This window comes from Mytilus edulis, chromosome 4 (genome assembly GCF_963676685.1).
Source record: "Mytilus edulis chromosome 4, xbMytEdul2.2, whole genome shotgun sequence".
NCBI lineage: Eukaryota > Metazoa > Mollusca > Bivalvia > Mytilida > Mytilidae > Mytilus > Mytilus edulis.
In genome coordinates, this window is record NC_092347.1 from 98,408,482 (window position 1) to 98,421,350 (window position 12,869).

Sequence of the window (12,869 nt, forward strand, 5' to 3'; positions counted from 1 at the left end):
TACAGGGTCTATATTCCTCTATTTGATCGAGAGTAACATGTATACATGTATAACATTAAATTTATTCATATATCAAGTACATTTGCTGCAATTATCTCCCTTTCAAAAATCCTGGAATTTCCACTCAAAGTGTGGATACTAATGAGATATTCAGAGAGAAAAAAAAACATGTTTTATTGCTGTTCTGTAGTTGAGGGATTTATTTTTTATGATTCCTATATAGAAAAATTGATAAAAATATTTTATTTGATAAACTTACAATGACACCATTCTGTAGTGAAGTGATACAAAATGCCAGAGGTTGTTTTTATTGCTACCAGATTTCTTATATTACAGAAATATCAATGAAGTATAAAATAGGAGTAATTTTGTGCATGTGTTTTTATCCATGCATGTAATCTGTGATGAATGAGGACAACTGGTTACCACTAAAACCACTTGAGATCCTCTAGATGCAGGTTCTAGTCATGTAACCTATCTTGAAATATGTTTTCCTAATGTTTTTCCCAGGGATGCCAGCAGGTCATCAATTTTCAAACAGGAAATGTTTGAATATTAAATTTCTCAGTTAAGTCACAAGGTTTTCATATCAGATTATAAGTAATTCCACATAAAACAAAAATAAAGATGAGAATTTAAACATAAGATTTTAAAACTACATAAAATAATATAAAAGTCTTAGATTTTTATCCAGTATCTTCTTTAATTATTTCAAGGACAAATAAGAAGGTATATGGTAGTCCACAATGTATTTCAAGGACAAATAAGAAGGTATATGGTAGTCCACAATGTCCACAGAGATAAAAGCTTATACTAAAATTTGAAGATCACTTACTTTCATATCTTTTTTAATTGCAAAGTATATATAAGATCTGGGATTAATCAAATATTTGATCCCATATATGAATATAAAAAGTCAATAGAATATTCTTTGACTAAACTTGAAATTGAGGAAAGGAGAATTATATGATCTCTTGCAAAGTTTTGCAGTCTTGCATAATTTTTTTTTTAAAAACTTGTCAAAGGTAAATTGGTAGATTTTTAGTTAGTGATATAATATTTAAGGCCAGATTTATATTCTTGTTTGATATATTTTATAAGAACTTACATAGTTCCATATATCAGACCTGTAGTGTACTGGACAGATGATAGGAAGGAATTCAGGTTTTAGTTTATTAATGCCATAGATTGTATGTGTCATACATAAACTTTCTATTTTAAACCCAAAAAATGAATTTCTGAAATGTTAACTCCTCTAGTTCAACCTCAAAATCAGCATTAAATGTATAATGGTAGACTTTTTTTTTATGGCTTATCTATCTACAGAAAACATTTATTGCTAAAAAATAGAACACTTCTGTGTTTTTTTGCAATTCTTCAGTTTTATAGGAATTTAAAGGCTTACAAGCTATGAAATAGAAGATTTTGTTTAATTTGTTTTCCTCCAATATTTCATTTTTGCTAACTAGTTTATCTCAAAGTTTATCAACTGATACGAAGGTTGTGCTATTTATTTGAAAAGATACCTACAGTTTTACAGTATCGGTTGAACATCTTTCACCTGCCAAGGAGGTAGAGTTTGTCTAAATAATGGAAAATGCTTGCCAATTTCTCTGACAAATTAAGAGAATACATAGAACTTATTTGTTCAGAAATCTGTAGACAGCCAGTGTGAAATAAATCACATTTTAACCAATATTAAAAGGTAGATGCTGAGAAGTTTATTAGCATGATGTAATCTAATGAGTATGGGATGAAGAAAAACAGTATTATAAACATGAACAGTAAACTTCCATGGTATTTTTGTGGTAGTACAAACAGATACCCTATTCATGTATTGTTGATGTGCTTATGGCAGATATATGTCTCATAACACCTGTCTGCTCATGTTAAACATTATAATGGTATCAAACTTTATAAGTGCAACTGCTTGCTATGCCATTTATATGCCCCCACTGTAGCGTAGGGGGGCATTTAGTTTTACCCTTGTCTGTCTGTATGTCCATCCGTACCTTCCTCCATATGTCCAAAAGTTGGTTTCCGTTCTCTTACGTTAGTTTGCTTTTACAAATGTTATAAAACTAGTACACAATGCTTCTTACCACAAAACAGATCAAGGTTGAAATTTGGTGGCGTCACTATAACCGTTATAGAGTTATTCCTTTTACAAATGGAAAAATTGCTGAATTTTTCTTTTCCTTTCTCTAACTTAAGTAAGCCTCAATCAAATTTTAAGAGACTTATACACAATATTTATTAACAAAAAGTTCAGATCAAGTACAAATTTGGGTAGCATCATTTTTAGGGTTCTTCAGTTATGTTCCTTTTTAACTTTATATGATATACAAGTTCAAGTGGGGGCATCTTTTGTGTCCAATGGACACATTCCCCATTTATTTTCAACTGAATTCTGTTCAAATGAGTAAAGGGTGATTGGAAAAGATAAAGAGACCAAAGATTGCAAACAAATATTCAAACTGACAATGCCAGGGTAAATAAAAAAAATAACCCTAAAAAAGCAACAGGACACAAAAGTACAAAACACAACATAGAAAACTAAAGACTAAACAACATGAACACCACCAAAGACCAGCGGAGATATCAGGTGCCCTGAAAGGCTAACTTTCAAGGATCTGCCTAATAAGTAGGTCCTGCTCAATATTTGGTATCCATTGTGGAAATGATGAAGACATGATGATGAAAATTAAATAGCTATGAAAGACACCAATTCTTTTTCCCTGAAACTGAATTTGAAAAAAAATGGTTATAGTTTGATGGAAGTTTCCTTTTAGAAATATTTTCAGTTAGAGTTCCCTCTTTTAAAAAGGAGTAGGTCTGGGAAGGACCAATTTTGGCCTCAAATTTCAGGTTCATCTGACAAAAGATTTTGACCACTTTTTAAACACTTAAGTGTCTATTTCATTTGATTCAATTAGTTTATGTGAAAGATTTTAACTGATTTAGTCATTAAAAACGACCCGATTCAAGCCCAAACATTAAAAATCTACCAAATATGCCGAAAAATGTCACTTTTCAGATGGTTTTTGTCAAAAATGAAAATGGCCGCATCTGTGTTCATCCTCAACCTTTATATATGTTATGTATTATCATTAAATACAACTTACATTTCAATATTAAGGATAAAAACGAATGCGGCCACTTTCATTTTACACGGAAACCATCTAATATTTAACTAAAATGCTAGAATTGTGAAGATTTCAGTAATTTAGCATGACTTAATGGCTACTGCACCGATATATGTGCAAAAAAACAGCCCATATTTATGTAGCAGAAGCATTCTTCTATCCAATAAATAACTAAAAGTTTACATTTTAACAATTTTGTAAAACTGCTATATTTTGGGGCCAAAAAGGGGTCTTACTGGACCTACTCCTTTCTATACAAAAGATTGGCTTACTGACAAGATATAAATAATATTGATGTCCTTGCAGGAAAACACTATTTCAATTTAGAAAAAACAGAACACTTACTGTAACACATTTTAAAAGTTTACTGTATTACATTGACTGCAATTTTTCCATAAAGACGAAAACAGATATTTTCCCATGAACCCTGTAATTTCACTCCTCTAGCCTCTTACAACAATAGGTGTTGTCATATTAGACATTATCAATGATGTTGCAGCAAATTTTAGTGAGAAACATGTAGAAAATGATTAGTAACATTAAAAGTTGATGTAATAAGAAACCAACTTCTCCAAGTTGAACCTTACAATAAGTAATACAAATGTATCTCTTTATCATAATTTATTGTGTATTTTGTTCACTGGAATATTTTATTTTATGATATTCAAATTTTGAAATTTTAATATAATTCAATCCCAGACAACTCTCAAAAGTTTGGCAAATCAAGAATGGGTTATCTCCACTTGAATCATACCAGTTTAATTCACAAGGAAAGAGGCTGAATTTTGTAATTAATTTCTGTAATATCTTCTAATCCATGTATGTTAGGAGATTTTACAGCAGTTCATAATGTTTGCAAAAGACTTATATTTGTAATAAACAAATTTTTTAATGCTCTGCCAGCACATTCACAAAGTTACCATGACATGCATATAGTCATCTTTTTGAGTTAACTGGGTTTTGTAGCTTCAGAGAGGCAAAGACTCCTCTGTAACATGGAAAATTATATATTTATGGATTGGATAGTATATATGCCATCTAAATTATTTTATGTAGCTCTTTTAGTTTCTAAATCTGATAAAGAATTTGTGTTAAGTAGATATAGGAAGATGTGGTTTGAGTGCCAATGAGACGACTCTCCATCCAAATAACAATTTTTAAAAGTAAACCATTATAAGTCAATGTATGGCGTTCAACATGGAGCCTAGGCTCACACAGAACAACAAGCTATGCAATCAGTTGATTTCTTAAAAGTATGGCCTTCAACATGGAGCCTAGGCTCACACTGAACAACAAGCTATGCAATCAGTTGATTTCTTCAAAGTATGGCCTTCAACATGGAGCCTAGGCTCACACTGAACAACAAGCTATGCAATCAGTTGATTTCTTCAAAGTATGGCCTTCAACATGGAGCCTAGGCTCACACAGAACAACAAGCTATGCAATCAGTTGATTTCTTCAAAGTATGGCCTTCAACATGGAGCCTAGGCTCACACAGAACAACAAGCTATGCAATCAGTTGATTTCTTCAAAGTATGGCCTTCAACATGGAGCCTAGGCTCACACTGAACAACAAGCTATGCAATCAGTTGATTTTTTAAAAGTATGGCCTTCAACATGGAGCCTAGGCTCACACAGAACAACAAGCTATGCAATCAGTTGATTTCTTAAAAGTATGGCCTTCAACATGGAGCCTAGGCTCACACTGAACAACAAGCTATGCAATCAGTTGATTTCTTCAAAGTATGGCCTTCAACATGGAGCCTAGGCTCACACTGAACAACAAGCTATGCAATCAGTTGATTTTTTAAAAGCATGGCCTTCAACATGGAGCCTAGGCTCACACTGAACAACAAGCTATGCAATCAGTTGATTTCTTCAAAGTATGGCCTTCAACATGGAGCCTAGGCTCACACTGAACAACAAGCTATGCAATCAGTTGATTTTTTAAAAGTATGGCCTTCAACATGGAGCCTATGCTCACACTGAACAACAAGCTATGCAATCAGTTGATTTCTTAAAAGTATAGCCTTCAACAAGAAGCCTATGCTCACACTGAACAACAAGCTATGCAATCACAGTTTATTTCTTAAATGTATGGCCTTCAACATGGAGCCTAGGCTCACACTGAACAACAAGCTATGCAATCAGGGCCTTCAACATGGAGCCTAGACTCACACTGAAAAACAAGCTATGCAATCAGGGCCTTCAACATTGAGCCTAGGCTCACACTGAACAACAAGCTATGCAATCAGGGCCTTCAACATGGAGCCTAGGCTCACACTGAACAACAAGCTATGCAATCAGGGCCTTCAACATGGAGCCTAGGCTCACACTGAACAACAAGCTATGCAATCAGGGCCTTCAACATGGAGCCTAGGCTCACACTGAACAACAAGCTATGCAATCAGTTAATTTCTTTAAAGTACTTGTTTAGGCTGGTTGAAAAAAAAAGAAGAAAAAAAACCCCAGTAATGTCAAAATAGAATTTGGTAAACATGTCAATGTGTAAACAGGCACATGCCAAAGAGAAATTTATGGCACTTAAATTCTGTTAATTATAAAAACAAATAAATACACCTTAGTATACATGTAGCATTTCAAGGCATGTTTCAACAAAAATAAATTATGAGTGTTCATGCGTTTTGGCATAGCAATCAGTATGACAGCACCAACATTGTAATGTATTGAATATTTGTTGATGAAGATGTTTAGATCTTTAGTGTGATGGTAGATAATTAGATTAGTATATACATCAAGCCTATATAAACTGTTTGGAAACATTTGATGAAGCTTGTCTAAACTTTGATATAACATTGATTTTCTTATAATGAATATAGGTTGTTATACTTAAAGGAGCAAAAGTTGAGGCGATGGTCAAGGATGATACTGATAAATTACATTTACACAGTTAGATCTAATTTATAGGGGATTATTACAAGGAGGGGAGACCATTATTAAGTTGTCAAAGATACTGAAAATCACTTTTACATTTGGATTTGATTAGATAGAAAACACACAAAAATATCTACTAATGTTTAGGACGACTGTATGTTGACCTAAATGTCTTACGGTTTTTGGTGTAGTTCTGTAGTTGGGTTGTTTGTCCCATTGGCATATAATCTAATCCTCCTTAAAATAATTGAAATGAAAATAATATAAGAATAGGATCCAAAAGTCAAGAACCTTTATATAGTTGCCTAAACTCCCAGATATCCTTTAAGCATTCATTATATAATTAGTCTACTTTCGTTTTCTTAAATAAAATGATATTCTGTTTTAAGTTTGAATCTGGTATGAAAACTTCCATTATAATGAAATTTCAATGATAATTACTTCAACCATAAGATTTATATTATTTTTAGTCATTCATCATTTTTGATTTGTTTATGAATATGAGGAGTTTGGACTTAAATCCTTTTAATCTATTTCAGAAAAATATGTGAAGTGGATTCTGCCAATATTTCCTTCCGACAAACTGCAAACTATTATTTATTCGTTTGAATTATATTTTGACAAACCTTGAAATTAATGAGTCAGTTAAATAAATCACAAATTTAAGTATTTTGAGAATCATCTGGTTATAATCAAAATTTATCTGAACTTTTCCCATTGCTGCTAAATTCATTAATTCCAAACTGAGTGAACCCATGGCCAGCATGAAATTCTTGAGATTATCATCATCATTTTAAATTTACCTTTAATTAAAGCATTCAAAACTTCAAATAGGAGTCTCAGAACTTACTTGTAAAATACTTGTGTGGTGAATTTATGTGCAAAGGTTATAAGCTGCAGTTAAGTTTTAATTTATTAGCACCTGGGTGATCACAAAGTATTTGTTGTGTTTCAATATAAAAAATTAGAAATGAGTTACATTTAGAAAAAGGTTTTTAAGGTATGCACAACATTATCTTTATCAAACTTGTTTTGATATGCCCACTTGAAAACAAGGACCACTATTGATTTTTATAGTCAGTAGCTATAAGGTCAAGATCACTGCAGTAATGATCAGTAATTAGTCATCTGAAATTGGGCAAGAATTTCTGGATATCTTTAGAACCATTTGTCAAATATCAAACCTACAAGGAAATTAAGTTGATGATTTCCCTTTAAGTAAAATGTTCTTTTTTGTTTCTGGTTCAGTAGGCCAATTCTAAAGGTCTCTCATCCAATCAGTGCCTATTGTCACAAGATGCAAGGTCAAGGTCACAGAAGCAAAATTGAAAGACTTGCATTGGGTACATTTTTGGTTTTCAATCATTTTTACATAAATTATTAGCACACTTGAAAATTTTCACAACTCTTCTGTTATATTTCTGGTATTCAACCAGTTTTTTGTATCATACTAACTTTTAGCAAAGTTTGACATGCCTGTTTTCATCATTGCCTTACTGTCAGACAGACTGACATTGTAATATAATTATGTTTACAGAAGATTTTTATAAATTCACATAATAAATAATATCTACACAGCAGAAGCTTTGTTTTTATCAAAATATATTGGCCCTCTGACCTAGTCTTATCTATATAAATATGTTTTATTTGAAGTAGGGATTCTGTTCTAAACTGGGATATAGGTACTTCCTCTAGGGGTTATCTAGATGTAATCTATAAACAGTCTTATTTTACACCAGTGAATACATTAAGATGTTTGGTATCAAACCTAGTATTACTGTCACAGCTGGCCATAAGTAAACATTAAAAAGGAATAATACTAGGCTATTTTACTTCAATGTTGAAAATATAGATAATAGTGTTTGATTTATCACACTGGTTCCTTGCTTACTTAAGTGGCTCTGTTCAGGGATCACTGTCAATTTGTCATCTCAATTTTTTATCAGCAAAAAACAGTACAAAGCACAGGCACTTGTCTCTGAAAAAAAAAACCTGAAATATTATACCAAAATGTTTAATTTTCTAGAGTCAATTAAGTACCTGTGGTTCTAAGCAAGAATTGTGTATGTAATGTGCTACTGAGTATTAAGCAGCCATGAGTTCTCTCCTGAATGATGGCTGCTCAATCCAAAAACTAAATCATTTCCTGTACATTTTTGGGATGATTTAAAGATTGATAGATATGCTCATAAGGAAGGCTTTTTGTATTTATATTTCACACTAAAGTATGACTTCCATATAACTCTCTGAATGATGAAAAAGTAAAAAAAAAAAGGACAACTTTTAGGCTATGGAGAGTATGATTTAACAATAGATATCACCACCTAAAAAGGGTCAAGTGAAAACTTCGCTCTCCCAGTAGGGCATATATTCTTAGCAACTGCATCTCATAATGTTTGATTATTTTGAAGTTACATCTGAAGTATATACTCGGTTTTGTATAAGTATCTACAGCTTGGAAAATAAGTTTTGTTTTGAGAGAATTATAAAGTATTAACAGTGCTTAATGATTAATGAATCATTTCCTGAGAGTGTTATCATTTGATGTGCCTTAATGGTTAGGTGAAGATGTTAGGCTTATATTTCTTCTCAGGTTAAGAGTTTTATACAGTAAAATCTGCACTTTATGGTAACCTGGCATGGCTGTCATCAATGTCCTTAGGCTGAATGAAATGTTGCAATGGATTTCACAAAAATTGAAAGATACAAAGTTTTTTTATAACAGTTTTCCAATGTAAATGTGTAAAATAAAAAAAAAAACATAAGATTAAAATTTTGTATAGAAAACATAAATATTTTATAGTTTAAAAAATTATATAATGGTTAAACTTGAACAGTCTCTAAACTGTAGTTAATTGCATTTATAAAAACTAAAAGGAAAACAATCCATCCTATGAGCCTTTTGGTAGATAGATATTAATGCAAAAAATGTTCATTGATAACTTAAATAATGGGTATTATGTCATTTTACATGTATTGATATTTTTGTCCAATATTTTGTTATGGAATCCCACAGCAGACTACATGGATTTAAAACCAATTCAAACTTCCTGTTGTTCATGTACATCACATTTCTAAAATTCTAGCATTCATGAAGTAACATCTTTGGAGGCTGTCATGAAGTTCAAAAAAGTTGTTTTACTTTAAATTGCTGATAAATTTAACAGCTGAAGATCTACAAAGCATGCAAGTTAAATTAAATAATGTAGAGAAAAGGTGATAGAACAGACACACACATGTTGAAATAGATATATGTATACAGTGCAACATATGATAAGATGACACAAATGTTCCTTGTAATCAAGATTCTACTATAAATTATATAAGATATCAATAGTCATAAAAGATATCACAGTTTTGTACACTGCTGTGTTTTGTGTATTGGAAGTTAGAGTAAAAATCTTATCATTTTATCATCAAAGATTCAGACAACCATTGTGTAAACATCAGGTCATGATGGTAAGCTTTTTCATTATTTGTTTGATGGCAGATTTTGTTCATTTTGTTGCATTTAAAAAAATCTATTGAAGAATATTAAAATATATTCTGTTCTTTGAGGTTCTGTATGCTAATGTTTTCATTTCAAGATTTAATCTATTCAGCTACTGATAATAAAATCCTTTGTTTGCTCAGGTTATTTTTGTGAACTCTTGAAACAGCTGAGATTCAAGTGTATCAAATTAATTGGTTTTCCCCTAAAGTTTTGTTGTTCTTAAATGTCTTCTTTATTAGTATTAGTAAAGAAATAAATTGATAAATTAGACAATGTAACACAATGTTTTAACTCTAGATAATTTCCAGCTCCTCAAGTTGATGTTTTAAGGTCTCCCACAGGTTGTAAGTGGGTATTTCTTGTTTTTTCTCTTTTATTATTTTCATTATTTATGAGTTTTCAGAGGTAGATTGAGTGTAGGCCCAGGGTGGTGTCCCCCCAAAAGGACCTACACATTTAGGGGTAATCCTGACTTTTCACTAGTTCAACTCCAAATTTTGTCTGGTTTCGGATCCACTTGATCTAGTTGTGCAAGTTATTTTGTGCATGAAGTTTTTTGAGAGGGTATTTTACATTGAGGTAAAGAAGTCTGAACTTCTCTTTTACATAAGAACTCTTAGTCCTTTCTATTATGTCTATAAGCACACATCCTCCTTACATGCAGGAAAGAAATATAACTCTTCACAGATGTACAAAACTACCCAAGGATATAATCTTAGTATGTTTAAGGGGAGATAATTGAATTTACTTACTTCATTCAATACATTGTATTGCAATATTTCCAGAAAAAAGTCACTCTTGAGAGCAATAACTCTTCAAAGGCTAAATTTGATATTGAAGCACTTTTACAATGTTGAGGAACAATTTACATGAGTATATGCATACACCTATAATATCTATAAGGCTCAATCCAAGGTGTAAAAGGGGAGATAATAAAATATTCAAGTATCTTTTTGTGAGTACAATAAGCAGAAAAGGTTCAAGTTTTGAAAGATACAAACTTATATTTTCTTCATCTCCATATCAATATGCATGATATGTATGCATTGAATGTAGCATATTTTTTTTCCAATCCATACACAGTCCATACACATACATATAGGGGGAGGGTTGAGATCTCAAAAAACATGTTTAACCCCACGGCATTTTTGTGCCTGTCCCAAGTTAGGTGCCTCTGGCCTTTGTTAGTCTTGTATGATTTTAATTTTAGTTTCTTGTGTATAATTTGGAGTTTAGTATGACATCCATTATCACTGAACTAGTATATATATTTGTTTAGGGGCCAGCTGAAGGACGCCTCCGAGTGTAGAGTTTCTCGCTGCATTTAAAGCCTATTGGTGACCTTCTGCTGTTGTCTGTTCTATGGTCAAGTTGTTGTCTCTTTGACACATTACCAATTTCCAGTCTCAATTTTACTTTCTACACAAAACTCATTATTTCTCTTAAGTAAAGCTGAATCCACCCTAAACTTTCTTGTTTATTTGATGATGAATATAGTTAGGCTTTCAATATTTAATGTGCTCATGGCAAGCTCAATTTGTTTTAAGATATTATCATACCTTTGATATTTTATTTCAGACTATTATTTTATTTAGACTAGTATCATATCTTGTTATTTTATTTCAGGCTACTATTAGCCAATGCTGTCAAGACAGGTCGTCTTACTATGACGCTACGTAGACGAAAAAAAAGACCAGCTCCACCAGTTCCTACGACGACCACAAATTCAAAAGATATGCATTTCTCAGAATCTAGAACAGCTTCCTCAGAAATGTCTAGTCAACTGATGACTACCTCATCTCACATGTCTCACATGACTGCCAGTTACTCAAGTCACATGACACATAAACAGTCAAACATTGGTCATGTGACATCTCACATACACTCAAGTCAAAGTACCTCTAACCATACGTCTCATATGATATCTCTGTATGGTAACAATATATCTCAAACGCTGTCTCAAGTCTCTAATCATGCATCTCATACAAATATTGATTTAATGAATGGGTCATATCATCAGAACACGTCTGTTAATCGGGTCAAAGTTGAAGAGGATCATTTGTATGAACCAGTTGAGGTCACCAATGGTGTATATAAACAGAAAAAATTAAGTCAATCTCTAAATAGTTTTTTGAACGTTGAGTCTGAAAATAATAATAATGATGGAAGTTCATGCACATTAAATTCCTTGATGTATAATTCTGAATATAGTTCCAATGACGATGTGTTTGCCGATGCCTCCTCGACAAATCCTCAATGTGATAATGACCCACCTTATACCGTAACTGTTATAAAAGCTGTGACAGACAAGAAGCCCTCCTATGTTAATTTGGATATTGATAAACAACGGACTTTAAGTGCTTCAGCCATCGAGGATGACCTTCAGTGGAATTCAGTACCTATTGATTTTCCTAAGGAAGACAATAGTTACATCACTACGGCAGAAATAGCTAGAAGGAAACGTGACCGAGGCCTCAAACAGATGAATAAGACATTAAATTCAGATAGCAGTATTCATAAATCTGACCCTGATATTGTTAATAACCAAAGAAAACATTTCAGAAAGAATAGAAAAAGTCCCAGATATACAGGAAATAGGGACTGTAGTGACTTGTCATCTAGTGCTGGTAGTTCTTCATCAGCTAAAATAGCCAACCAAAGGAAAAAGGTATCTATGTTTAATGCTTTATAAATCTGTAGTGCACCAACCAAAGGAAAAAGGTATCTATGTTTAATGCTTTGTAAATCTGTAGTGCACCAACCAAAGGAAAAAGGTATCTATGTTTAATGCTTTATAAATCTGTAGTGCGCCAACCAAAGGAAAAGGATATCTATTTTTAATGCTATGTAATTCTGTTTTGTGACTTTGTGGTAAGCTCATATCTGTTTCTATAAAAAAAAATTAAAAAAAACGACTATTAATCCAAATGCTTCAAAATAATTCTTGGAATTTTTTTCTGTGGTTGTTAATCAGAAGATGAGTTTAATTATAGTTTGAGCAAGTGAGTAACAAAGTCACAATGCTCAGTAATATGTGTTACTCTGTTTCCTAACAAAGTCACAATGCTCAGTAATATGTGTTACTCTGTTTCCTAACAAAGTCACAATGCTCAGTAATATGTGTTACTCTGTTTCCTAACAAAGTCACAATGCTCAGTAATATGTGTTACTCTCTTTCCTTTTTCCTTTGAATTTCTTATATTTTTAATTGCTATTGTATAACTCTACAAATCTACAAATCTATAACATTGATTGATTGATTGATTGTTGTGTAACGTCCAGCAATAACAAATCCATGCATATTCATAAAAAAAAAAAATCAGCTAATTGAGTTT

At 32.2% G+C, this 12,869-nt stretch overlaps 1 protein-coding gene across 11 annotated transcripts in view; it reads left to right on the plus strand.

Moving 5' to 3' along the window:
• LOC139521227 (PDZ domain-containing protein 2-like) overlaps positions 1-12,869 on the plus strand; it is a 56,057-nt gene that overhangs the window by 14,010 nt on the left and 29,178 nt on the right. For 9 of the 11 annotated variants that reach the window (XM_071314672.1, XM_071314674.1, XM_071314668.1 and 6 more), the window contains one exon: positions 11,161-12,202. In XM_071314672.1, the coding sequence (XP_071170773.1) occupies positions 11,161-12,202 (1,042 nt within the window). Of the gene's footprint in view, positions 1-9,273; positions 9,501-11,160; positions 12,203-12,869 lie in introns of those variants that run through there. The other 2 variants (XM_071314679.1, XM_071314678.1) reach the window with 2 other exon arrangements.